The sequence below is a fragment of the Haplochromis burtoni genome, unplaced genomic scaffold (assembly GCF_018398535.1).
Source record: "Haplochromis burtoni strain Fernald_Lab_line unplaced genomic scaffold, NCSU_Asbu1 Contig_29, whole genome shotgun sequence".
NCBI lineage: Eukaryota > Metazoa > Chordata > Actinopteri > Cichliformes > Cichlidae > Haplochromis > Haplochromis burtoni.
Window position 1 is genome coordinate 1,236,241 of NW_024582390.1, and position 26,554 is coordinate 1,262,794.

The following is a 26,554-nucleotide window of genomic DNA, read 5'->3' on the forward strand; positions in this document are numbered from 1 at the left end:
TGTGTGTGTGTGTGTGTGTGTGTGTGTGTGTGTGTGTGTGTGTGTGTGTGTGTGTGTGTTACTTCAGGAAGGATCACAGACACTATGGCTAAGCAGCATTATAACTTGAACATCGTGGGCCTCGTCGGCTCCATAGACAACGACTTCTGCGGCACCGACATGACCATCGGTGCCGACTCTGCGCTGCACCGCATCATGGAGATAATTGACGCCATAATGACCACTGCACAGAGGTGAGCCGCTGGGTAATTCGGAACAGCACTGAAGCGCCTGGTGTTTCATAAAAGAAGCATGCACAAGGTCACTGGATAAGTGAGTAATTAGTAAATGAGTTACAGAAAGGAAGATGTGTCGAGCACACCACATGTGCTGCAGTGCTGCTTCAAAGGAGCAGATTTATGGTAGTAAACATACTGCACGTCGATCAAGAAAAGATTAGTCGGCGATTAAGTAATGCCAAACATTTTGTGGTTCCAGCTTTTCGTGTGTGTGTTGGGGGTTTTTTAGTAGTTGTATTCAGTTACTTGAACAGACATGGAGTAATGCTGATGATTAAGCATTACTTAATCTCAGCCCTATCAGAGTTATCTGAATATACCTGAACAGTGAATGATTAACTCTTAATGGAATGTGGTCTTTTGCACCATTCAAGGCTTTTGGCATGACTTCCATCTTGCCCAGACTTGCCTTCTCAGACACCAGCATGTTCTTTGTGTGTTTGCTGACATACTTTGTGGAAAAGAGTCTCACTGTAATTGTTTTGTACTTCCTACAGCCACCAGCGTGCATTTGTTTTGGAAGTGATGGGACGGCACTGCGGGTGAGAGTTGCACTTTAACCCATTTTGCTATCCCATATGCACTGCAGCTGCATGCAGCTCTTGTTATGCATTAACTGTCCTTTTATTCTTTGTTACAACTTTAGGTATTTGGCTTTAGTGTCAGCTCTGGCATCAGGGGCAGACTGGGTTTTTATTCCAGAGGCTCCACCTCAGGAGGGCTGGGAGGACAATATGTGTGCCCGTCTAAAGGGGGTAAGACACAAGTCCAGACTGTATGTTAGCCCCATGCATATACTGATTTACATTCACTGTGTGTATCCACATGACAGGTTTGGCCTGTGTCGAAGTAGACGAATTGGGGATAGTGTCAGTTTAGGCATGCCATGAAAGCAGGACAGTTTGCTAATGTCATACAAGCATCTGTGCATCTGCAAGGCACTGTGCAAACCAAGTCGGCTCTGTCCAATGAGGGTCTTGCCTCTCCTGTTGCCACCTCCAGCTTTTTTTGTGTACATTGATTAGTACAGGAAGCTCTCCCTGATTTATGGTTTTCATTTTTTAAAAGTTCCCAAACAGAGCCGTTTCACCAGATAAATTACTCCAGATGGAAATAACAGTCCTTCTTTGACTGTAGTTGTTCTGACTTTAAAGAACTTGGACACAGGTTTGTGCTTAATGATACCAATAACACGTTTTACCCGTTTCCTTCTAGAGCCGCACAAGTGGGGGGTCGAGACTGAACATCATAATCGTCGCAGAAGGAGCCATTGACATAAATGGCAAGCCCATCTCCTCAAATTATATAAAAGATGTAAGTCAGACAACGCACATTAATGCAGCACTACAATCTGAATATATCAGATACTGATTTATAGATTGTTTATTTCACTCCTGCAAAGGTCGGCTGTAGTTTTTCTTGGCGACAGCTGTTGCTGAGAGCTTTTTCAAATGCATAAAACACTGAAATTCTTCCATGTGTTTGTTTTTAAGCTGGTGCAGGAGAGACTGGGTTATGACACCAGAGTGACAGTACTTGGCCACGTTCAGCGAGGAGGAATTCCCTCAGCGTTTGACAGAATGCTGGTAAGCTGAACAACAGATTTCATATTCATATAAAACTTGTAAATATTGTTATATTATTAAGTAATAAATTCAGGGACATTAACAAAAATAACTGCGTCTCAAAGCTATTCTTTCAATATTCCTGATTGTCCCTTTTGGCTGACCATTAAAATGATAATTAAAGACTAGGACTGTGTGATATGACCAAAACCTCTTATCCTTATATAAGAATTCTATCGTCCAATAACGATATAAATCGCAAAAATGTAACATTTTCTGTAAATTCTGTGAATCTCGGGCAGCTCGACTTGCGTGAAGTGTTTCCAGCTGCGCGTCATGTAGCTGGAGTCGATTGTTTTAACCGATGCATGAAACTATACATTTTTAGACATAAGTTGTAACGGCGCCGTTTTCTTTGTATTTATTACACGGCGTGCTGCGGGGAAAAGCCTGTTCTAACGTTTGAGTCTCAGGTCTTTTTTTTAGCACTGGCGGCTCTTTTTTACTTCTCATCCGTAAATAATCTGCTCTTTCACGTGATTCAGTTTATTTTGAAAAGTCAACAGGATCTTGAGCTTTATTGTGAAAGGTTTATGCGGAACATAAACAAGCGGACACGCGATGGTGTTACCGTCGTTGTTGCTAACCATAACCCATAAAAACAGGCGCTTGTTCGTCCTTAGTGTGGTTATTTTAAATATAAGAGAAAGAGAGAACTTTAAGAAATTAACATAGCCACTACAGTGACCATCAAAACGATGAAAAAATATTGCCGTAAACAGTTTATTTTGCGACACCACGAAACAAATGATAGCGTAAAATGAAACGATAGAAGTTTTTATATCGTCATCTGATGTATATCGTTATATCGAACAGCCCTATTAAACACTATTTAACACAATGAACCTGCATTACTAACAAGTGGCCACAATCAGACTTAACACAAACTGATTACACGAAGAAAACTAGCACAGGATGTGTTTCTGTATGTGGCATAATACACAACAAGATGACCTGATACCGATAATAAAATAATCTATTGATGCATACTAACAAAGGCTGCCTGAGTAGATTTTTTTTTTTTTAAATATTCAAATTAGTATGAGGTTAATTCCCAGTATTCAATGTCAGTGCTGTCTTAATTGCACATATATCCAAACACGTGTTTCCAGAGCAGCATATTGGGTGTGGAAGCGGTCGTCGCCCTCTTGGAGGCTTCTCCTGAAACCCCCGCCTGTGTCATCGGCCTGTCGGGCAACCAAGCAGTCCGCCTCCCTCTGGTGGAGTGTGTGGAGATGGTGAGTCTCTCTCCTGTCCTCGTGTAATTTATTTGTAATGAACAGAACAGGTCAGAAGTGAGATGCTGAGCTCTGGTTTTACTGCACCACCCTTTGCAGACTAAGTTGGTGCAGACGGCCATGAATGAGAAGAGGTTTGATGAAGCCATTAAACTGCGTGGAGGGTGAGAGTTTTGATTTATGGCACCTTATTGTTTTCATTGCAAATTAAAAAAACTAAACTAACGATGTACTTTTAGGAGTTTTGAGAGCAACTGGAACATCTACAAGAGTCTCGCTTTCCACAAGCCTCCTCAGTCTAAGGTAGGTCTGGAGGACTTGTAGACAGTTTAAGCCATAAATGATGTGAAATGATCCCAGGATTTAATCTTGGTGTTCTCTTTTATGTCTGACTTATGCTTCCTCAGAGCAACTTCTCTTTTGCTATTCTGAACGTGGGAGCTCCGGCGGCAGGAATGAATTCTGCAGTGAGGTCGGCGGTGAGGTCAGGGCTCTCTCATGGACACAAAGTCTACGGGGTCAATGACGGCTTTCTGGGACTTGCCGATGGAGCGGTGAGGCTGTAATTTTTTGTTTTGTTTTGTTTGTTTGTTTTTTAACACTGAAGGAGATTTTAGCAGTTCCACAGTAACCTGTGTGAGACTGAAAGGAAAGTGTTCTTCAACCTGTCTGTCTGCAGGTGTTTGAGATGGAATGGCACAGTGTGGCTGGATGGACGGGCCAAGGAAGCTCACTGCTGGGGACAAAACGGTGAGTGTTTCACTGATATGAATCACTTTACCTGATCTTAAAGGCTTAACCTAACGCAGCAGTGGCTTAGGTGTTACGAGATTTTGCCATACGCTGATGACAAGTTTTGTTTAATTTCCTTCTTAAGGACTCTTCCCAACTCTCACCTGGAGAAGATTGTGGAAACCATCACCAAGTTCGAAATCTCAGCTCTGCTTGTAATAGGAGGGTTTGAGGTATAACAAGCACAAAAGTGTCAAATCTAAATTATTCGAGCCATAAGTTACCGTGTTAATATTGACCTGTATGCCTTTGACTTTCAAAGGGGTACCAAGGTGTGCTTGAGCTCTACGAGGCCCGGACTCACTACGATGAGCTCTGCATCCCCATGGTCGTTATCCCTGCTACCATTAGCAACAACGTCCCGGGAACTTTCTTCAGTGTGGGTACAGACACTGCTGTCAATTGTGCAATGGAGGTAGGGCTCAGCAGAAATATATTTTTGTATGGCTTTCTGTACGAATGTTGTTCTTTGCAGTGTTAAGTTTGAAATCACAAATGCTTTGACCTTTAAGCTGTTTAAAAGACTTGAGTTTATTTAATTTTTGTTCATTTTTATTATAATTTTGTGTATAAACCAAATAGAAACATTTAGTGTTTGAGATGTTATCTTCCAGCTTTGAAGACATGGAAAATGAAACGGTGCGGTACAGTTTATCACTCTAAACCTATATTAATAGCGGACACTCACAGGTTACATTGCTAGGTACTCCTGCTCACTGGTTCATTAATGCAAATATCTTATCCGCCAATTACATGGCAGCAATTCAACAGGCATGTAGACATGAGGATGGGGGGAAAAGAGCATGGTTGGCATGGTTGATGGTGCCAGACAGGCTGAGTATTTCAGAAGCAGCTGATGTAATTGGATTTCCCAACAAAACCGTCTCTAGAGTTTCAAGAGAATGGTGTCAAACGGAAAATATCTTAAAATATCATATTACAACCAAAGAATCAAATTCTTCTGCAGAGTTGTGACAAGATCAAGCAGTCTGCCAGTGGGACCAAGAGACGAGTGTTTGTGGTGGAGACCATGGGTGGGTACTGTGGATATCTGGCATCCGCTACTGGCATAGCAGTGGGTGCTGATGCAGCCTACATTTTTGAAGATCCCTTTAACATCCTTGACCTTAAGGTAGAAGAAAAAGATATTGTCTAAAGTCATTTTTGTGATGTTCACAGCACTGTTTCCTCTAATAATGTGAACTGTTTGCAGACAAATGTGGAGCACTTATCTGAAAAGATGAAGAAAGATGTCCAACGAGGTCTAATCCTGAGGTACGTAACATTTTATAGAGTGAACTAAATTTAAACAAGTGACAAATTAAAGGAAAAAGCTGTATTGCATGTATCCTTTTTCCTACAGTGAGGGCACAAGAGGTCACTGAATAGTTTGATAAGTCTAAAAATTGAGGAACTCATGCAGCGATTTGACAGTCACCCAATCTGAGCCCAAATGAACAATGGGAGATTTAAAATTGACATGTTAGGCAGCGCTCACAGGACTGTCTTCAGGTAGAACAGTACAGCTAAGTTTTAGTTTGCAGCTATTTACTCATAGAATAGAAGATGTATTATGTATTTTGACTTCATTATTTCACTCTATGTTCCATGTGAAGCACACAAATTGATGTATTTATAGATAGATTCAAATTGTGGAAATTAGTTTCCCGCCCATGCAACCAGATACCGGATAAGCAGCAGAAAATTATGGATAATTATTGTATAAGTGCCCCATCAGTTTTTATAATTGTCTAGCTGAGCCTGCATCCAATAACACTGTGGCACTCCTTTGTTAATCATGTTCTCTGTCATGACAGGAATGAAAAATGCCATGAAAACTACACTACAGATTTCATCCATAAGCTGTATTCATCAGAAGGGAAGGACATCTTTGACTGCAGAGTCAACGTGTTAGGACACCTCCAGCAGGTATGGATCAGTTTTCCAACTTTGAGTTGTAGTCAAAAGCCTACATAGACTCGTCATGGGAATGATTGTTTTGTGCTTTTAATGATTTCTTTGAGCTGTTCTGTTTTTATTGATTGTACAGCATCTTTAACAACTTAAAAAAAAAACAAAAACAACAATTAGGTGCATGTGTTTGAATTAATTTTGGATTTTTTTTTAATCAACATGCTAGACAGTGGTCTCGGGAATGTCTTAAGGTTGAATGAGTTTCGATGTCTTGCTAAATCAACTTTACTACGCTTTAAATTAACACCCAACTGCAGTTAAAAAAGCTGATGAAAACATCCTTGAATATTATCATTTTATTTCTGGTTTATGCTGTCCTCATGTTTGTCTCCAAATTTCAACTATTTAGCTGTTGAACTGAGATGAAGTTGAAGAATTTGGAGGTAGTCCTCGTCCTTTATTACTCCATTCACTTTTTACAATGTACCAGTACCACTGTCAGCAAAACAGCCCCAAAGCATGATGCTGTTAGTGTTCTTAGGTTCAAAAGTCTGACTTTTACTTCTCCAAATTTACCTTTTCATTGTGGCCAAAAAGGTCAATCTTTGTCTCATCTGACCATAAGTCTTTTATCCAGAAGGCTTTTGACTTGTCCATGTCAAGTTTGAAGGTGTCAATTTTGGAGAAAGGGCTTCTTTCTTGGCCCGTATCCTTATAGTTCATAGTGTTGTAACATTTGAATCACTGTAGACAATGATGCTGGTGTTCCAGCAGTTTCCACTTCATAGCAGGCTTGAGCCTTGGTGGTTCCTGCAAATCCTAACCAATTTCCTCTCATCTGAGGTTGACAGTTTGGATCTTCTTCCAGACCATATAGCTTGAACTGACGATCTTGGAATCTGTGGTTGGTCAGAAATGGCTCCAAGTGACAATACTTCTTAGATCGTCACTAAGTTCTTTGGACCTTCCCATTGTGCTGAGTAATGGTCAATCCAACGACTGCTATCAAACAAAAACCTTTTTATTCTAGCAGAGAAACTACCACTGTAGTCAATCATGATCATTGACGAGAAGCTAATAGTCCTTGACCTCGCCAAGCTAAAGCCATTTTAGAACCTTTTGCACATATATATTTGAACCTGTGTGTACAGTTTTGACCTTGTGTGGAGAGAAAATCCAAAAATAAATTCAAACGTGTGCACACAATTCATCATTCCTGGAAAAACAACAGTTGAAAGAGATCATTAAAAGCCCCAAATCAACATGACATTCATGCCTGTGATGAGTATATTTAAATGTCTGACCTCAACTGCAATTGGCATTTTGATGTGATAATTTTGTTCTCGGTTTGGGCTGTAGGGCGGGGCACCTTCTCCCTTTGATAGAAATTTTGGCACGAAGCTGGGCGTGAAAGCTATCGAGTGGCTTTCAGAGAAACTGACTGAAAACTACCGACAAGGTAGGTTTACTGCAAGTCGTGGATGGCATTGATAGAACATGAAGCAATCCTGAGTCAGACTTCAGGTGTATTGACTGAATTTTTTTCCACCAGGCCGAGTGTTTGCCAACTCACCAGAAACAGCATGTGTCATCGGCCTTAACAGGAAGGTTGTCTCATTCACCCCTGTCACTGAACTGAAGGAAATAACCGATTTTGAGTAAGTAATACAAAAAAAAATCTAAAATATGCTGCTTTTGGAAAACACATTGTCTTGTTTATTAATTATTATCCTTTTAATCTCCAAGGCACCGGATGCCCAAGGTAGAGTGGTGGTTAAAACTGCGGCCCATGCTAAAGATGTTGGCCAAGTACCAAACCAGCTTCAATGAATATGTCCCAGGAGAGATTGAACATGTGACTCAACGCTCCATCAGCATTGACAGTGGATTCTAAGCTCTCTGTAAAATGGCAGCATGCTTTGCACCTTTTAGCTTTTATCCATCATTTTTAATTCTCATCATCACATATCGTATGTAACCTTTCTTCACAAGCTTGGGCTTTCAATTTGACTGCCTGACTTCTTGTTTTCACGTAAAGATATTTCAATGCTTTCCATCAAAATGCAGAACTCCCTTGCTCTGCCCTCTGATATATCGGTTAACCTGATGGATTCAGAGGTTTTGTGTGCTCCTTCATGCACTAAAGTTGCTTTTATTTGCTCAGAGAAGTTCTGGTCATGATCCAATTTGTGCCCAGACTTTTTTGTTTATGCTTAGGGGGCATACTGTATGGGCACAATAGGTGGCGGGACCTTTACTCCATGCCCATCTCTTAAACTTGAATGACCATGAATATACTTTCTAAATGCCAGCACTGATCTCACCTGTGTACCAGTATTTATTTGACAAGGAATTCAGCACAAGTGTTTTCTTATTGTGCCAAAATCCAAGGGAGGCTTTGTATATTTAAACCACTGCTCAACAGACAGTCATGAGTGCCACTGAACAAAACATTTTATAGAGTAACTACTGACTGCCATGAAACAAGACTGTATGCAAGGTGTTATAAATGCTTTCTCTCCAAAATCATGAGTGAATGAGCCAGAAATCATATGATAAAGGAATCTTTTTAACAGTTTTATTACAGAGTTTTATTAATATTTTATTAGCTATAAATAAGAGCTACTAAATGTTTATTGAGATACTCTTATATAATCTTATTTAACACATGAAATGTCTGAATGTGACCTGAAATGGCCAGTTAAGTGTCTTCGTTTGTTTTGTTTTTTTTAATACTGTTCGACTGAAAACTGCTTCTGCCTTTTAAACCGAACAGCAAACAACAAAATATGAACACACACCTGTAAACAAACTAAACTTCACAAAAAACTATTTCACATGAACAATGAAATCTGTAAAGGAATATGAACTTACGTGTGTATTATTGTCTCTATATCTGTCTTAAATAAAATTCTATTGAACTCTATTAGAAATCAGTTAATTGTTGTTTGAATTTTCACTTTAGGTTAAACCTGCAAATTAATAATGACTGCTCAACAGAGCAAAAAACGTGTTGCTATTTCAGCTCCCGCTAATGTCACAACATAAGATGGAAGAACTTAACTTGAAAACACTTTTACAGCTCTTAGAAATTGAATGAAAATGGAAAATCATTTCCACTATTTTCTTTTTTAGCTGATTGAGGGCTCTTGGTGGCAAAAGCAAACTGGAAGTCCTCGCATGTCTCTGGTTGGTCAAACAGGAATTGAGGGCCTGTGAAATCATATACAGCACACATCAGTGGTCCAAAACGACACACCACACAAACACATTGTGGTTTGATACTTACTGCTTGAAGATTTAGATTCAGCGGTTTTCTAGAAATGGTTAATCATAGTTTAGTATGTTTGTTCCAAAACCGAGACGACATGAAGTAGAGTAGGCTTTCAGTGAAAAAAACATTACCTTCTCAGTGAACAAAGATCCAGTGAAACCGAAAAAGTCCTGCAAAGAAACCTGGAGGTAATTCCAAAAGCAGGAAAATACTTTTTTCTGTCTTAATTGTTTGTTGAAGGCAACTGGACATTTTGGGGGATTTTTTGGTTCATGAGAAAGTTTCAAGCCTTATCCAAGAGGAATCTGACATATTTAGCCTGCCGGAGTTGGTCCTGAGAGTTGCTGGCCCATCCTGTCATGAGGGCTGTTAAAGGTCACAGAAGCAATGGTGTGAATTCTCTGCAAAACACTGGCCCTCCCACATGGGTCACAGTGCGAGTGGCGGTTGAAACCACAGTTAATAATAGTTTTGTACTTTATAATCAGTTTTCATTGTTTTTTCATTTTGACTATTTGTTTTTAGTTAAGTTTAGGTTCAATTATTTTCCAGAGTTTTGTTTCAGTATAGTTTTTACTGTATGGTTGTAATTTACTTTTTATTAGACTCGTTGCTAGTTTTAGTCTTTTTAATTATTATTGTATAAGGAGACCATATGTTAGAAGCAATATTTAGGAAAACACATCCAACAATGCCCCATCAGGAAAGCTATAGTAACATTTTTACCAAAGTAACAGATACCAAAAACTAAGGATATTTCATTATTTTTCCTTATTTATTCCTGTTTTTTTTTATCTTGTTTTATTTTATTTTCCAAGTTCACAAAATTGTTTACGTTAGTTTTAATTTTTTTTTTTTAGGTTTATTTTAGTTACCACTGTTGCTTGTGCTGTACCAGTGTTACCGGCACATGCGATGTGACAATAAAAGTGAAAACACCAGTAAAGTTATCTCAAGACTGCATTTTAAGTAGAAAGTTTAAGATTTTAGAACTAACGCAGCCTCTTGGATGGGAAATAAAACATCGTCATGAGCCAAAAAGGACGTCCGGTTTCCCTAAACTCAAGCATGTAAGACACCATGAGCTGTATGCCTAAAAACCTACACAGTGATTTCTGTGAGATCATTTATTCCTCACCTCCTCCTGTGATGAGCCCACATCAAATCCAAATCCAGGAAAGCCTGGTGTGTTGGGATCAGAGTTCAGAGAGAACAAGAAAGCTGGAGATTTGGTCTCAGAGCTCCCTTGATCTTTGGAGCTGGCTGGGCTAAAGCTACAGCGAACACACGAAAACCAGTTGTCAGGACTTGAGTGAGTGTAATTCAAAGCATCAGACCACTCATCCAAAGTCTTACTTAAATGAGAATGTCGGGGTTGAAGACGCAATTGTAATTTTTGACTGAGGATCAGTCTCCTGAGATGGAGGCTGAGAAGAAGTAGCGAGTTCCTCATCGTCCTTGTCGCGTGGTGGCTGCTCTTCATGTGTAGCTGCTCCCTTCTCTATATCACCCTCAAAAATCTCCTCTGCATAGAAAACTGTGGGCAGCTTCTCCTGTCGAGGGGGTCAAAGCATTTCCAACAGTTAGGATGGATACTTGTAAAAGTGGGTTTTCCATTGTGGCAATACTGTTCTGTGGAGTGCCTCGAGCAACTTGATATTTTTCTGGAAACATACACGGCTTCTAAACTTCTCTGATACAGTAGAATAGATTATTAAAAGTCTTAAAAATTGTATTTCATTGATAAAAATGTCAAAATCATACTTTGCAGGTCTGGACTACATTTCCCACAAAACAGCACATTTCGGTCTGTTGTTAGGTTACCTCGTAACCCCTACAACCCCAGCTTTTCATGTAGGTTTCTGACAAACAGTGGTAATTTCTAATCCTGTGCTGGGTTTCTATATGATAAGCAGTGCGGCTTCTAGTAAAGGCATACAAAACTGTGGAATGCCTTTACTAGAAGCCGCAACTACCTATTTATAACACACACTGCTGTGGAGACAGCAAGGTAAACTAGGACAGCAAGAAGAAATAACAAGAAAAAAGAAAAAGTTATACATTCAATACATTTGGCAAATTTGTTTGATTAACTGGTTCAGGTGTATTAGCAGAAATGGCAAGTATAGTAAACTAAAAATCAGAAAACCTGGTGTTCTTGTGAAGTCTCCTCTTCCTGCTTCTCAGTGTGCATGTCCTCTGGCTGATTCTGGTCTGAAGAAGCAAATATTCTGTTCATGTGGTTTGATTAACACGATCATTCAAACTAAACTCGTGGCACCAGAGAGGCGCACCACAAAGCCAGATTAACAGGTTATGTCGAGCTTGAGCTTTCAGTATCACATAAGTTACCAAGGTCATCTTAATCTTGCTAGATGATGAGGATGACTGTTTGGGATTCAATTTTTAAAAATACATTTGTAAAAATGTGTAGGTAATTGCACAGACTTCCCTGTAATTATAAAACAGGATGGTTTTATTTACAGAATATGTCATTTGTTGTTTTTAAAAAAATTAAATTTCTCAATGGTGAATAGTGAGATTTTCTCTCTGGCTTAAAAAAGAAAGCTTGTGATTGCCCTTTTCTTATCTTTAGTCCTTTCTATCTTTACTTAACATATTTCTTTATCATCCAAAGACAGACTGAATTAGACAGCAATCAATCAATCTATATTATGAGTAAGAAGAGTCAAATAATGTCCCCTTTTAATGTGAGTGACCCCGAATACACCCTTCAGCATATGACTCACCACAAAACTGTTGACTGGACCACAGCTCCTTACTTCCTTCCTCTGGGGAAGTACTACAGGTGGGTAAATCCTGGATGTTTTCCTCATGGATCTCTTCAGCATTTACCTCTTCATCAGATGTTTTATGACCACTCTGTAACAAATGCTCAGATTTATCAAAGTGTGACATTATAACTGGAACAGCTTTAACTGCCTTTCATGATTGCTTGCCAGTGTTTAGATGCATTTAATAAAATGCTAAATCTGTACCGTTGTCTGATTGAGATGCAGAGAGGAGATGTCAATGGAAGGCTCTCTGTCCCTGGCTGTCTGATGATCAAATCCATTCTCTTGTTCTGTTACAGGTTGCAAGCCAAAAGCACTAGAAACAAAAAATGGGCTCTGTCAGTCAGAAATGACCATTCCTGTAAGCTATGTGATTATTCTTTGTGAGTGATTCACTAAAATACCTATCTGGCAGTTTCTCGGTGGAAAATGAAGTAACTACTGGACCTGTTCGGACAAAAATTTAAGGAACTGTATACCAAGCTGTAAAATGTTCAGCTCTAACAGAGCAAAGCTCAAAGATACGAAAGGTTTATCACCAGTAAGATGGTCCAGCTCCTTCTGCTTCATTGTTATTTGTTCATCCCAAGCTTTGATCCTACATTCAATTTCCTCTTTTTCAGCCTTCAGCACGAGGAGCTTTTCAGCAAGAGGGTTTTGTAAATAATATTCTTTATGCTCCTGGAAAATCTTTCTGTAGCTTGCAATCCTTTCTTGAAAGACCTCCCTGTTTAGGTATAAATAAAGAACATTTAACATGTCTGTTTCCAACACACAAAAGTATTAATCACAAACAAGGCTGCTAAATGAACCCACGTGTCATGGTTGTAGTTGGCTTTTCTTTTCTCCAGTTCTGCTTTCAACGTCTGCTCATATTGAAGAAGCAGGCCGTTAGTCGCCTTCATCCTAAATTTATATAAAAGACAAGCAGGTACTCTGTAGGTTATTTACTTTTACTCTGTCACTTGCTACATATTAATTAAGTACAAGACTTTTTTAGAACTTACAAAAGAACTAACAAAAAATGAAGCTGTTCCTAATCACAGGGTTTCTAGGGGATAGTGCACAACGGATCAAAATTTGATGGGAGTGTCCTTTGTTCATTACTTCACCAGTTTTGACAACAACACAGGCTGAAATGGAGCCTCAAACCATCATCCAGCCTTAACCGTGTGTTATAGCTGGCTGTAGACACTTGACTGGCCTCCTCTGTACATACTGACAACAATTTAAACTAATGGGATTCATCACTACATAAGACCTTGTTGCCCGATTTTCAGTCCAGTCCCGTGTAATTTGGCATACCTCAGCCTGGCATACCACTTCTTAGGAATGGCTTCTTGACAATCATCCTTCCAGTGAGACCAATTTTGTTTGGTTTCAGTGAACAGTAGAGATCTATCTCTCAGGTCCTGTGTCAAGTCTTTACTGGACTTTTTTTTCTCTATTTCTCAAGGATAGGACTTTGAGATCCTGTTCATTTTTAGTTTTTTAACGTTTCCATCACTTCTTCTATCCTCCACTTGTCCTATTTTCTATTATTTCTTTTTAAGAACCATCCTGCGATATACCAAGTTTTCAGCTAAGCTCTTTGGGAATCATTGTTGGTGCAAAATGCTATTTCATTTCTATCAAACTGAGTTATCTTTGGCATTTTTTTGTAGAATCAACTCAAGAAATGGGAGTAAATTATATGTTTTTAGGGCAGGGTGCTAATTACAAAGTGCCTAAAAATACAGTTTAAAATGACTTCCTTGCTACGTTATCTGTTATATGCAGACAAAATACTGGTTCATTCCTTGATTTAGATGCATTTTTATGCTTGAATGATTCACAGGTCAGTGTTAAGTGTCAGTGTTAATAAAGATGCAAACAACAACAACAAAAAAAACATTGGTCATGAACAAGGACTAGATTGAAAATGAGTGAAAAAGCATCCAAATGTCCAAAGAAAAACTTTAAAAGACCTTCAGAAAGCCTGGAGAAATAATACTCAAGACCACTGTAAAAATCACAAGAAAGTCTGGCTCCTTGGAGCGAAATATAAAGAAATGAGAGGTGGCTCAACACTTTTGCACAATCTTCCTGCGCTGTAATCTATCATGGTTTGGCACATTTATTTCCTGTTTAATTTTACAAAATGCTGTACCTTTTTGCATTTGCTTTATTACGTGTTACAGTGCTCTGTTTCACACTGATTTCCTCTTCAAGTTGCTCAATATTTCTGTTGATTGCTTCAATGTAAGACTTCTTCTCAGCAATGTTGGCTCTGGAAACTGTTGCCAAACACATTAACACAGCACACAATAATCTTATATTAAAAGATAAAGTTCATGATACAGGATTCCCCAACATTGTGCTTCTGTTAATAGCTGATAAGGAAATTCAAAAGGACACTATCACTTTAAAATCTAATCCCTTAAGGCTAGTCAGGTGGTTGGAAGTGTCCTCAATGGATAGCCTGATCAATCAGTACTAAAGCAGGGATCTTTAAACAATAGTGGGCTAAATGGACCTTATACAAGGGAATGAATGGGCAATGTTTTTAAATGACTCAAGACAAGGTGACCAGATATTAAAAAGAGGATACTGCCACTTAGTATCATAAAATGCTAGAGACTGGACCCACAGGCAAGCATAACAAAAAAAAAACCTTTAGTCATTGACCCAAAAAACAGAAACAGAGAAAAAAACATAAACAAAACAAGAAAAACTAAATAGAAATGGGCTTGTGAAACAAAAGGTAGACAAACAGACAAGGTGATAATTGACGTGGCAAGTCTATACATATACACAAAGGAGTAGATTGAGTACAGGAGAAAGTGATCAAATAAGGAAATCTAATGACAGACAGTTAGAAATGAGGGAAGAGAACAAAAGCAGGAAATAAAAACACACCTACATATGAGAAAACCACCCTTCAACGTAATGCGAGAAGTCAGCAAAAGGACAAGTGACTAACAACTACTGAGACATTGAGTATACAGTTGTTGGACAAAGATACAGTTTTGTTGATTTTGGTCCTTCACGTTACCACTTGTGAATTTTAAATAAAACAATCAAAATGTGATTAAAGTACAGAGTTTTAGCTTTAATGATGTATTGATTACTTAATTTTGTGTAGTACAGAGGAGAAACTACAAACATTTTGGTGTTGTACAACAAAATATAGAGCTAATCATAATATAACATGCAGACAGAAAGCTTAATGGTGTTTAATATCTAATAACAAAAGACACAAAGGCCTGTCTTTAGTCCAGTTTATCATTACCTTTCTTAAGCCACTGTTTTACACCAACATTAGCATCAACACATACCTTTAGTCTGTTGGTTAATTTCATTCTTCTTTTGAGATAGCTCCCGAGTTTGAAGAGCTATAAAAAAGTACATATAACACTTATCTTTCATAATAATAACAAAAACAACAATAGTATAAATAAACCTCTAAAACCTTTTTAACATTGTTTAAATTGTCATGTTGTCTAGCTAGCTTCCTGGCTTGTGACTGACATTTAGCCATACAGCTAATAAGCTAATGCTAATCCAAGATAACATAACTGATGTAATAAACTGTAATAAACTGAATAAGTGAATTTACCGAGGTGAAAGAGGAGCTGGTCAATATTATCAAATGAATCCTGGTCATTCATTTTTATACTTTGAGGCTAATATTATCACATCAACTGATCCCGTTCTTTAGAGCTATTGATGCTAAAGCTAAAGGCTAGGAACTGAGACTTCTTCAGGAAATGACATTGTTTTAATGTTATTTTTAATTAGTTCAATTAGAAGTAAAGGAATCAAAATTCATATTATTTCTACTGACTTTTTTTTTTAAAGGCTACCATATTATTGAACGTTTTTATTAAGAAAAACTTAAAATTCCTAATTCATTTATTTAAATTCATTTTATGTAATTTTAACATGTTATTATTAATAATAATTTTATGTTGGTATTGTATGAAAATTTTAAATGATAAATGATTTTCTGTAAAAACAGTAGGAATTCATCGCTATTACAGCCTACTCATTTCATATATTTAATCAGTGTGTTGTTTACTATTGTCTACTAGCCACAAAAAGCTATTTTGAGCTTCTTTTTTTTTTTTAAATATTTTTGACCTTATATACTCAATTTCCATTTATTTGCTCATATTTTAATAAGTTTAGTATTTTCCACAAATAGCACTCCTGTCCCAAAGTAATGCTGCAATCAGTTTTTAGTGACTTAAGTGACTTATATCCTTCACTTATACCACTCAAAAGTCTTACTGATATTAAAATTGCGTTAAAAAAAAAAAAAAAAGAGTGATCTGGCCAATTGAGCAGAGGAAATTGCAACAAGAATAACATAATACTTCTTTAATGATATTTTAAAAGGCCAAAAAGGACTGGATTCATTAGACTGTAGGAAAAATGTGGGAAAAACATCATAGTCTAATATAATATAATCATATTAGACTACGATGGTTTTCCCACATCATCATTTTTTCCTTGTTCACATGACAGCCGTGAGGATCACGGATGGTGGGGATTGGTGTGCGGCAGAGGTTGGAGGGGCGGGACTAGTGCTATTCTGGAAATCGCTTTGCGTAGCGCATCTGTATGGACACAAACACAGCGCTGAAATTTGCGGGCTCTGCTCCTGTGTGTCAGGCAGATTCAGTAATTTATTCTCACACGGTGCAAGTTAATCTACACGGAGCTCGTCCAGCAGATTGAAGGTAAGATGAAGCCGCAGTGGAAATGTTGTGGTTAGAGCACATTCACCGGCTGCAGACAAAAGAGCGGACATGGGTGGGATTTAAATGGGAGGGGATCAGCTGTATGAAGGGCTTCATTGTCGCTTTCACCCCCTCTTCTGAAAAACATGCATTGTTTTGGACCAACTGTACATTTCCTTCTTTAAATTCCTTATTTTTTCCCCCTATCATGTGTCTGGACGTGATTATATTAGCCTGAGCTTCAGCCTATATTGCTGCGCTGTCATGCAAAGAGACCCCCTCCCCCCCTTTGAACAATTGTGTCATGCTTTGTTTGTGATATCCTATTTGTTTCCTGTTCATGCCATACCATGAGATGCCATGAAATCAATGATAATATGACATTTGACATCAGCACATAAAGCGAAAATAGGCTACTGTGCAGAATCTGGGCCAGGATCAGTGGGCACAGGCTTACACACTGAGCTTAAAAACATGTTTTTCCTAATGACGCTCTGTGTGTGTGTGTCTGTGTGTGTTTGTGTGTATGTTTTTATGACTTTGCAATCAGCTAGTCATCAGAGTAAAGGCTTAATGCAATGGTTGGAGATTTGTATGCTGCTTAGAATTTCACTATTCATTTCCACACATAACACATCCAAACAGTAGCCTCAGAGTAAGAGTTGGATTGGATGAATGAGAGAACATGGCACAGGTAGAGGAGCCTCAGACTGAGGGGGAAGGCAGCCCCCAGATGGTCTCCTTAAGGTCTGACGTGTCAGGGAGCCATGCGGATGATGGGGAAGTAGGACCCTCCATGAGGAGGAAGAGGAAGAAGAAGAAAGATCCACGTCCTGAGTCCTTCATTGTTTATCGGTCTGAAATGGAGAGGACACCAGGAGAGGACCAAGGAGGAGACGAAGGAGCAGAGAGGAGCACTGAGGAGGGAACTAAATTCCTCTGCACACCCACAGGCGAAGGTGAAAAAGCTGTCTCACACTGTTAAACTCATGAACCCAACATGTCAGATGTTAGTACTGTAGGACAGGATTTGTGCATAAAATAGACTTCAGTGTTACAGCAACCATTATTCCAAAAAAGCTGGGATGCTGTATAAAGTATAGATAAGAACAAAATACAGGGATTTGAAAATCTCATAAACCCATATTTTATTCACAATACAACACAGAAAACATACCCAGAAAAAATAAAGTGATTTTGAATTTGATGGCAGCAGCACATCTGAAAAAAGTTGGGACAGGGCCATGTTTACCACTGTGTTCTGTAGCATCCTCTTTTCTTTCAACAACAATCCTTGCAGGGTTCTACTATGAAGCCATGCTGTAATGGATGCAACTCTTTAGTGTTGTCTCACTGAGATATGTGATGCCTTTGCTAAAATGTTGCTGTAAAACCTGTGTCTATCTTTCAGCATTGCTGGAGCCTTTCCAGATGTGCCAACTGCCAATTCCACAAGCATTAATAGAACCCCATCAGAGATGCTTTTGAACTGCACGCTGATTTTGAGACAGATGATCTCTCTCCTCTGTAGTCCGGAGCATTCAGTGCCCATGTTTTCCAAAAAGAATTTGAATTTTCAGTTTATTGGTCCAGATTCAAAATGTGGGTTAATGAGATTTGCAAATGATTGTGTTCTGTTATTATGTTTTTACACACTGCACAGGCTTTTTTACAGTTACTTTTGGGCTTGCCTGTGTGTCGCTTGCTTAACTTCCATGTCATATCCTGTATAAACAGGCTGGAGTCTTCCTCCAGACAGCCGCTACGTGACCCTGACTGGCACTATTACGCGTGGAAAGAAGAAGGGTCAGGTGGTGGACATACACGTCACTTTGACAGAGAAGGAAATCAGGGAACTCGCCAAGTCGAGGGAGCGTCTTGATGCAGCATGCGAAGCGAGCGAAGGCTCCAAGCGCACCTGTAGCTTAGGTGCGTGTCAGGGACCCCATGTGGTCCTGTGGAGCATCTCGTGCGCACCTGTGGTTTTCATCCTCTCGTTCATCACTTCCTTCTACTACGGCACCCTCACCTGGTACAATGTCTTCCTGGTGTACAATGAGGAGCGGACGTTCTGGCACAAGATAACAATATGCCCCTTTCTTATCATCTTCTACCCCATGCTCATCATGCCTTTGGCGCTGTCACTGGCTCTGTACTCTGCTGTGGTGCAGGTGTCCTGGGCCTTCAGTGAGTGGTGGCAGGCGGTGCGCGACCTGGAGAAAGGCTTCTGTGGCTGGGCCTGTGGGAAATTGGGGCTTGAAGACTGTTCGCCATACAGCATAGTGGAGTTGCTTGACTCTGACACTGTTTCTGGCACTCTACAGAGCAAGGCACCCAGTGAACTTGCCCAAACGTCATCAGTGTGAAGTAGTGGGCACTGGGCTCAAGGAGCATATTGCTAATGTGGTCAAAGTTGGGAATTATTTGAATAATTTGAGTGTCAAAATGAGCACCACTACTATCTATGTTTTTGCTAATGAAGGGTTTGAGACTTTCCTGAAAGCCACAGGAGTAAGAAAATTATCTTTTGATTAGAATTTCTTTTCTAAAACTATTTCAAAATGTCTCTTTTGTTAATAATCACACAGTAAGCACTGCCTGAACTCTCCTTTGGTGCTGAACTGCTATCACCTAGCATTATTGGAGTTGAAGCACTGGAGTAATTATTATGGGACTTTTCTTTTTGATTACAGGTTTATTACAGCTTTCACAGATCACTAAATAGCCACCAATAATTATGGAACAGCACTCCCACTCAAAGACCTTTTCAAACATATGAACCTTGGTTTTCACAGCTAAGGCGTGGACACTGATATGCACACACTCCTGAGAGTTTACATCAACTTTCACTTCATCTGTAAATATCTGCATTAAGTATATATGATCACTGTGCTGTTCAATGCCATCAAAAATACCTTCAAAGGCAACACTGTTGTCTTTGTGAAGTAATCATAATCACTTTGAAGGTGGATTTAGAGTGAGGCTGGCATAAAAAAATGGGTAAAGGGGGTGACCGTCCCCTGGCAGTGGTGTGGGTTTACTTTGTGTGAGTTGCTGATTTTAGTGGAAATATACACCAAAGAGCACCAGTGTGAAAATCTGTCCTTTTAATTGGCAGCGTGACCATAAAAACCAGATTCATTGTCATAAAATTGGACTTTTCCTCCTCTGCCTATAGCATGCAACCCCACAGCCATCAGTCACTACAGAATGCATGAATCTTTTGTTTTGAGCAACATATACACCGTATGGGCAAAAGTATTGGGTCATACCACTTGAGTCTTTGAATTCCAGCACCTAGCAATGCAATCTGCCTTCACAAATAATTGTGAATGAGTTGTTGTAAAGAGCTTGCTGAATTTGAGGTGTGGTGATATAATAGGAAGCCATCATTGCAAGAGGACAATTTGTGAAATTTCGGCCCTCCTAGATATTCCACAATCAACTGTAAGTATCACTGCAAAATGAAAGCTTTTAGGAACCACTGCCACAGCCAGGTCACATATGGGTCACCAAGTGCTGAGGCGCATATTGCCGAGGTCCAAACCTCCCCTGGCTTCAATACATAAGCACAAAAACTGTGTGTCTGGAGCTTTGTGGCATGGGTTTTCATGGCTGAGTGGCTACTGTAGGTGTAGGTGGTCTGGTACTTCGTCCTTTAATAGTGTATGTTGTTTAGTGTTTAAAAGACATGCATTTATTTTCTTTAAAAGCCTGGACTTTAGATGAGCCATTTTCCGTACATTTCTTTGGGATTTTTTTGTTGTAGGTTAATACACATTTGGATGAAGGAAAATGTTGGCTAAGTGATGTTTTTGTTCGTGACAACAATTCCAGTAAAAGACAACTAAAAGTTTAATTTTTATGTGTATAACTGAACAATAATTATCTCATAGCACTGAAGACCTCCAAGGAGTCTCTTTAGCTTAATCCGCTGCTGATTATTTATTTGCAAGGGATTTTTAAAAATTAAAAGTCATGATATGATCCTTACATCACACTCTGGGGTAAGAAGAATTCTGGCCTGTGAGTTTTTGTTGGTTTCTGGACTCTGTACATAGTCAAGGTATCTAAACAATGCATGGAGATTGAAAGGAAAGGAGACCAATACCTCTTTTCTTATTGAGGGTTAATTAAGCAGTTACAAAGCCATAGTGAGAACAAGCTGACAGATTGTTCTTTTTTTGTTCATGTTTTCATACGTTGAACAGCATTAAAACAAGTGTTTGTGTTGTCTTCACAGTTTTAAATCGCACACACACAAAAAAGCTGAAGTTGAAGAATTCCTGTTACATTTCCATGCTCACATATTTTACATATTACTTCAATTTGCTTTCTATATTTAAGCCTAGAAGATGTTCTAGCTAGGTGTTTTTATACTTCAGCACTTTGAGATATATGTACTGTAAACAGCTATCAAAAAAAACCTGATTGAAATTCAAGCAAGACTGGATTAAAACATCCAGATGGTCTAAATGTTTGTTGACTCAAATGTTTATTGATATGACTGGCTGGGTTAAGTGATGCAGTTTTACATGTTGTGAATCTATATGATGCAAACATTTACACAAGTGAAATAAAGTGTTGTGTTATTACATCTCAACTACAGACTAATATTTCTGTATCGTTAAAACCAGCGAGTCACTCTAATCAGCAGACAAAGACAAGAGTCAGCATGTAAACCCTGCATGGTGCACAGCAATGCAGATGGCTCTCTGGGGGCGAGGGGTGCTTTAAATTGAGATTATTGGCACCCCAGTGTTATCCTGCAATACTCACTGAACAAAATCTAAAATCCTTATGCAGCAACCATTCCAAATACAATAAGTTCATGAGAAATAGAGTCAGATTAACATTTGCTAATTTGTTCTGCTGTGGCCACTTTTTAAATGTCTGATTTGTTACATTTATGGCCTAAGTTTATTTAGGTTCTAGTTGGGGTGTTAAAATACACAAGCTCTGTGTTAATGCATATATTAAAAAGACACATCTCCATGTTTAGCGATTTAAGTCTAAAGGCACAAACCTGTGAGTCATGGCTGAACATAGCTCCTGGATGATCGAAGATAATAAAATTATGTATTTAATAACCTTTCTGAGCATACAGGGCTGGTTTGAGGGAACATTAAAAGGAGGGTTTGATTTCAATATCTTGATGTAGGGAAGTCAGGCTTATTATTTCACAAAAACTATTATAATTGCAAATGAAAAATCTAAGTAACGTTAGTAAATAAAACACAAAACAATCAATTTAGGGATGACAAGGTTAAAATTTGCGCAGATTTTGTATTTTTTTAAATTATTATTATTTTATTTTAATACTTATGTTGTTATATTATTTTGTATTTTCAGTGATTAGTTAGAATTATTATTTGTATGAATTAAGTATTTCTGAAATCTTGACCACAGCTCGGAAATGTTTGCATATTGTAGGCGCGCGGTTAGCCGGAGGGCGTTTGACCTACATTTCATTTTAGCTTTTATCGGACCGCCTCTTCAGTCTTACTACCACAAAAGTGGTCTTGACATAACATTGTAATTTAAGGTGAACAACAATCAATAATAAATTCATAAGGTCTACGGAAGAAGTCTCATCGTAAATAGAAACTTAGTTTCGGTTCCTAGTTCATTGTTTCTTTCCGGATCCATAACAAAGTGACACAGTCTTTGCTTTGGTGGAGGGAAAAGAAGAAAAAATGGCAGGCTCAAAAGTAAGTTGTTTTATCTTCAATTGTTAAAGAGATAAGTCACGGACTTATACATGCTTGTTAGATACTATTCACGATATTAAATGTGCAGCTTTTATTCGTTAGGAACATTTTGTTTTTATGTTTCTTTGAACTTTTGAGACGTTTAGCGTCAGCGGCGTGTTGAGACATGTCCAGCCTGAAACGGTCACGCTCCTCATTCAGTGCATACAAGGCTCGCATACTCGTTTTATCTTATCTGCATGAGAAAGCACGACCTTAACGCAGCATTTGAGAAGTAATTTTGTGTTTTTGGCACCTCTAAGTGTCGTAAATTAAATAAGTATGTCCTCTGCAGACAGCTGTGGTGCTGTGCATGGATGTGGGGCTTACCATGTCCAACTCAGCACCCGGGGAAGAGTCTTCCTTTGAACTTGCCAAAAAAGTCATCCAGAAGTTTGTCCAGCGCCAGGTACAACTGCACATTTATAAAACAAAGCACCCTAATGAGGCTGATTTTAGCACCCTCCCAACATGCTTTCCCCTTCCTCTGTCAGGTTTTTTCAGAGACGAAGATTGAGCTGGCTTTGGTCCTGTTTGGCACAGACTCCACAGACAACCCTCTGAGCCAGGATGGCCAGTACCAGAACATCAGAGTACATCGACACCTTATGATCCCTGATTGTGAACTACTGATAGAGATTGAAAATCAGGTCCAACCAGAGAGTCAGCAGGGTGACTGTATCCTTTCTCCCGAACATGTTTCATTAATACCATGTAGAAACCTAACTCTGCAGGCAGAGCACTGTACTAAAAGTCTTGAATTGCCCATCATTTCATTATATTTGCCTTTAAAAGAAACTCTCAGATTTAGCCATTCTTATATTTTGCTTGTTCTTATGGTATTGAAGCTTGCACACAAGAATTTCACTCGCATGTACTGTACCAGTGTACCTCCACATGTGATGTGACAATAAAAGTGATTTGATTTGATTTGATTTAAAATAAGTGCCGAGATTTATAGAAAATTTGAAGCTTGAAAGTCAATATTTGGTATGACCACCTTTATGCTTTATCACAGCTTTAACTCTTATAGGCAGCTTTCTTGTAATTTCTTTCAGGAATTGTTCTCCAGGCTTCTTGAAGGACTATCAAAGCGCTTCTTAGAATGTGGGCCTTTATCCATGTTTGAATGTTTCACAGGTCAGTGTTAAGTAGCCATACAAACAATCCCCCCCAAATAAGATTCTTCTTAACATGTCCAAATAAAATCTGTGACAGACCTTCAGAAATCCTGGAGAACTATAACCCAAGCCCACTCTTAAAAAATACAATAAAGTCTGGCTGCCTGGAATGAAAATATAAAGAAATGAAGGAGTATTGCACAGTACTGTACATGATTTTACAGTTATCCAGTCGTCCTCCTTTTTTTTTTATTCCATGGGAACATGGATAACTTTGATTAGAACTTGGATCCTGTCTTTATTTTTCTTTTAGTGTTTTTTATGAACACTAATATATATGGCACTAGTGAGATGAAGACTGACCCTTTATTGAAGTCTGTGGGATAAGATTTTTGTGCAAATTGATAAAGTGCTTACATTTTCTCTGAGCCTCCTTAACTGCTCTGTAACAGGGCTGGATGCCCTTGTAGTTTGCATGGATCTTCTTCATACTGAAACAAAGTAAGAAACTCTCTTGTATTTCATAAATAATTCATGCACTTCACTGAAAAATAAAACCTGTATTCAGTACACTTTTAATGGTACCTTTCTAAGGGGGAAAAAGTATGATTGTCTCAACATTGCCCTGCTGACTGACCTCAACACCCAGACCAACGAAGAAAGCCTGGAGGTTATCATCAAGAACCTCACTCAGTCTGGCATCACCGTGCAGTTCTTGTAAGGTTCAAACATAAACATTCACAATGTTTTATTACTTTATATGATACTTAAGATGATGAAAATATTAATATTTCTATGTGATAATCAATATTTTGATGATAACTGGTAAAAATGCAGAGTGCAGGAGAGGCTTATCAAACTGAATTGTAAAGCTGATTGAAGCAGATTTCATGATATTTGGTTACTTTTATCAATCTTTTAGTTTTTTTCTTGATGTAACTGTAATCTTTGGATGTCCAGTTTGCCTTTCCCTGTGGAAGAGGATAAGGAGGGTCAAGGGGATTCAGAGAGAAGAGATCCCGGTCACCCGGGGACAGGCAAAGGTCTGTCCAGGGAGCAGAAGAAAAACAAGGAATTGGTGAAAGAGATGATGCTGAGCCTGGATGTGGAGGACGGCCTGGATGAAATTCACACCTTCAGGTTAGTGGACTTCCTGTTACACTTTTGTTCTCTGGAATGGATTAATGTTCTTTGTAAATTAGGATGAACTTGATTTTTGGTGTCTTAGATTACTTGTTTTTGCCAGGTGAGTGTGCACACAGAGTAATGAGGAGCTTGCCAATCAGACTGTAAGGGAGGGGAAAGTAGAAAAAATTGCATCTATAAGATGGAGAGAAAATGTTATCATACTGTATCAATCAAGAGGATCTCTGTGAAGGGGGTGCAGGAAGTAACCAAAGTCTTGTGAATGCTTTTTTTAAAAGCAGTTATCAAGATTTCTGGAAAACTCCCCCCCAAAATTAACATTTTTCTAAAAATAAAGTGGAAAAACAACATTACCTTCAACATTTAGCATCTCCACCTGCGAAATGCGCTTTCAGTTTCAGTGCGAGAAATATCAAATTAAACATTTCTGTTCTTGCCGTATGTGATCATTTACAAACATTCAGCCAGTTCTTGCCCAATACTTAAAAAATTGCCCTCTCATTCCCATTTTCCTGCAATGTATCATGTAGTGGAAGTCTTTAAAAAAAAATACATTCTAGAGATGGCGCCCTTAATTGAATCATTTTTGGTACCAAGCATCGCGAAATACTTTCAGTATTGAGTCACCAATGTCTGCTCTGTTTCTAATGTTGGGAAAAGGAACATTCCTTCCTTAGATTTTCAGAGTGCTGTTTATCTTTGAGAACCAGGATAGAATCTTTGATCTATTTCACTGGACTTGAACTCAGGCAAACAGTGGAAGTGTTTTTAATTTATGATCAAGTTTATCTCCTTCCATGTGTTTTAATCTTGTAGGAATGCGATCGAGGAGCTGTGCATGTTCAAGCGGGTGGAGAGGCGACCCGTGGCCTGGCCCTGTCAGCTGACCATAGGCAGCTCTCTCTCCATCCGAATCGTTGGCTACAAAGCAGTAAGTTAACTGTTTGTTTTAAACTTTTTTTTTTTTAAAGCATGTCTAGGGCTATCTTCAAGTTACACATCAGATAGGTTGATGTAAGCCAGCTTTTAGTTGTAGATCCTAATGTGGGGTCTTTTTGAGCACTCTGGTGTTAGCCATGCTTTTACCATCAGGACGTTGGAGCTATGGAACGCCAGGACTGCCATAATGAATTAATTAAATAAACCATTAAATAATTAATTAAATGTGGCAATAATTAATTAAATAATATTTTTGACACATTTAATTAATTAATTAATTATTTATTTCATATTTTAATTAATTATTGCCACATTTAAATAATTATTTAATGGTGTATTTAATTAATTCATTTAGGCACTATTGACTCCTTCAGTTCTCACCATTAAATAATTTATCTGTCAACCTCACCCATCAAACCGTGGGGACGGAGTTAACGCTGATTGAGTCAAAACCATTGCTTTGGCTTTCGGAGATGTCTGCCCAGCCCAGTCTCAAGGCAGAGCGTGGGACCCGCTCGCCTTGCAAGCAATCGAGCTGTTATTACTGCCGACAAAGCGCAGTAATTGCATAAGCAGCAGTAATTTAAACAGCTGGCACAGCGGAAACCTACCGGTGACATGAGTGTTTATGTTTTTCATTTCAAAAGAACTGTCTGAATGGTTAACTGAAGTTAGCGTGGATAAATTATAGTTAAGGAGTATCACAGATAACGCCCACGTGAGCTGTGTGACTGTCCACCACCACACTAAAATAAATCGGCTATTACTGAAATACACGTGCTATATCATAAACTATGATATAAATGTTATACATGTTTAGTTTTAAAGGACACCTTCCTGCCTTTACAGTCATTCATGAGCAGTAGCCTATTAGTTTTCTTCTAACATCCAGAAGTCTGCATGATGTGTTTCATAGTTTCTAACAAGCCTTTGACAGTTAAACATAACATGCCCGACC

At 38.7% G+C, this 26,554-nt stretch overlaps 4 protein-coding genes across 6 annotated transcripts in view; 3 read left to right on the forward strand and 1 right to left on the reverse strand.

Moving 5' to 3' along the window:
* The window catches only part of pfkla (phosphofructokinase, liver a), a 12,962-nt gene extending 4,179 nt beyond the window's left edge, over positions 1-8,783 (forward strand). For both annotated transcript variants that reach the window (XM_005918298.3, XM_042219176.1), the window contains 18 exons: positions 68-233; positions 776-820; positions 925-1,033; positions 1,494-1,592; positions 1,772-1,864; positions 3,016-3,141; positions 3,241-3,305; positions 3,381-3,444; positions 3,549-3,695; positions 3,821-3,891; positions 4,019-4,106; positions 4,196-4,348; positions 4,901-5,065; positions 5,147-5,208; positions 5,751-5,862; positions 7,207-7,306; positions 7,400-7,505; positions 7,594-8,783. In XM_005918298.3, coding sequence (XP_005918360.1) covers positions 68-233; positions 776-820; positions 925-1,033; positions 1,494-1,592; positions 1,772-1,864; positions 3,016-3,141; positions 3,241-3,305; positions 3,381-3,444; positions 3,549-3,695; positions 3,821-3,891; positions 4,019-4,106; positions 4,196-4,348; positions 4,901-5,065; positions 5,147-5,208; positions 5,751-5,862; positions 7,207-7,306; positions 7,400-7,505; positions 7,594-7,741 — 1,919 coding nt within the window. In that variant the 3' untranslated portion in view covers positions 7,742-8,783. The remainder of the gene's footprint in view (positions 1-67; positions 234-775; positions 821-924; positions 1,034-1,493; positions 1,593-1,771; positions 1,865-3,015; positions 3,142-3,240; positions 3,306-3,380; positions 3,445-3,548; positions 3,696-3,820; positions 3,892-4,018; positions 4,107-4,195; positions 4,349-4,900; positions 5,066-5,146; positions 5,209-5,750; positions 5,863-7,206; positions 7,307-7,399; positions 7,506-7,593) is intronic.
* Positions 8,412-15,673, reverse strand: LOC102312572 (nucleoporin nup124). 2 transcript variants are annotated; one of them, XM_005918300.2, is made up of 14 exons: positions 15,515-15,673; positions 15,234-15,290; positions 14,066-14,192; positions 12,733-12,822; positions 12,456-12,643; positions 12,321-12,363; positions 12,121-12,232; positions 11,872-12,004; positions 11,271-11,335; positions 10,478-10,674; positions 10,260-10,395; positions 9,253-9,291; positions 9,137-9,164; positions 8,412-9,060 (listed from the first exon to the last, which is right to left on the reverse strand). In XM_005918300.2, exons 1-14 carry the CDS (start codon positions 15,564-15,566, stop codon positions 8,933-8,935), a joined length of 1,395 nt encoding a protein of 464 aa, XP_005918362.1. In that variant the 5' UTR covers positions 15,567-15,673; the 3' UTR covers positions 8,412-8,932. The 2 variants fall into 2 exon arrangements, with proteins under 2 accessions (XP_005918362.1, XP_042075111.1); XM_042219177.1 differs by lacking the exon at positions 14,066-14,192 and having other exon boundaries at positions 15,515-15,541.
* Positions 15,674-17,166: 1,493 nt separating this feature from the next.
* Positions 17,167-21,243, forward strand: tmem169b (transmembrane protein 169b). The gene is made up of 2 exons (XM_014332397.2): positions 17,167-17,599; positions 18,378-21,243. Exons 1-2 carry the CDS (start codon positions 17,326-17,328, stop codon positions 19,004-19,006), a joined length of 903 nt encoding a protein of 300 aa, XP_014187883.1. The 5' UTR covers positions 17,167-17,325; the 3' UTR covers positions 19,007-21,243.
* A 901-nt stretch (positions 21,244-22,144) lies between these two features.
* Positions 22,145-26,554, forward strand: part of xrcc5 (X-ray repair complementing defective repair in Chinese hamster cells 5) — a 12,106-nt gene continuing 7,696 nt past the window's right edge. The window contains exons 1-7 of the mRNA XM_005918291.3: positions 22,145-22,351; positions 22,686-22,799; positions 22,885-23,068; positions 23,964-24,012; positions 24,106-24,228; positions 24,472-24,651; positions 25,474-25,588. Of these exons, the coding sequence (XP_005918353.1) occupies positions 22,337-22,351; positions 22,686-22,799; positions 22,885-23,068; positions 23,964-24,012; positions 24,106-24,228; positions 24,472-24,651; positions 25,474-25,588 (780 nt within the window). The 5' untranslated portion in view covers positions 22,145-22,336. The remainder of the gene's footprint in view (positions 22,352-22,685; positions 22,800-22,884; positions 23,069-23,963; positions 24,013-24,105; positions 24,229-24,471; positions 24,652-25,473; positions 25,589-26,554) is intronic.

Coding starts and splice junctions, on each gene's coding strand:
- tmem169b (XM_014332397.2), top strand. CDS start 17,326: ATGGCACAGGTAGAGGAGCCTCAGACTGAGGGGGAAGGCAGCCCCCAG. Junction 17,600..18,377: donor CTGCACACCCACAGGCGAAG/GTGAAAAAGCTG, acceptor CTGTATAAACAG/GCTGGAGTCTTCCTCCAGAC.
- LOC102312572 (XM_005918300.2), bottom strand. CDS start 15,566: ATGAATGACCAGGATTCATTTGATAATATTGACCAGCTCCTCTTTCAC. Junction 12,364..12,455: donor GGAGCTGGACCATCTTACTG/GTGATAAACCTT, acceptor TTGTCCGAACAG/GTCCAGTAGTTACTTCATTT. Junction 9,292..10,259: donor TGGGCTCATCACAGGAGGAG/GTGAGGAATAAA, acceptor GTTTCTTTGCAG/GACTTTTTCGGTTTCACTGG.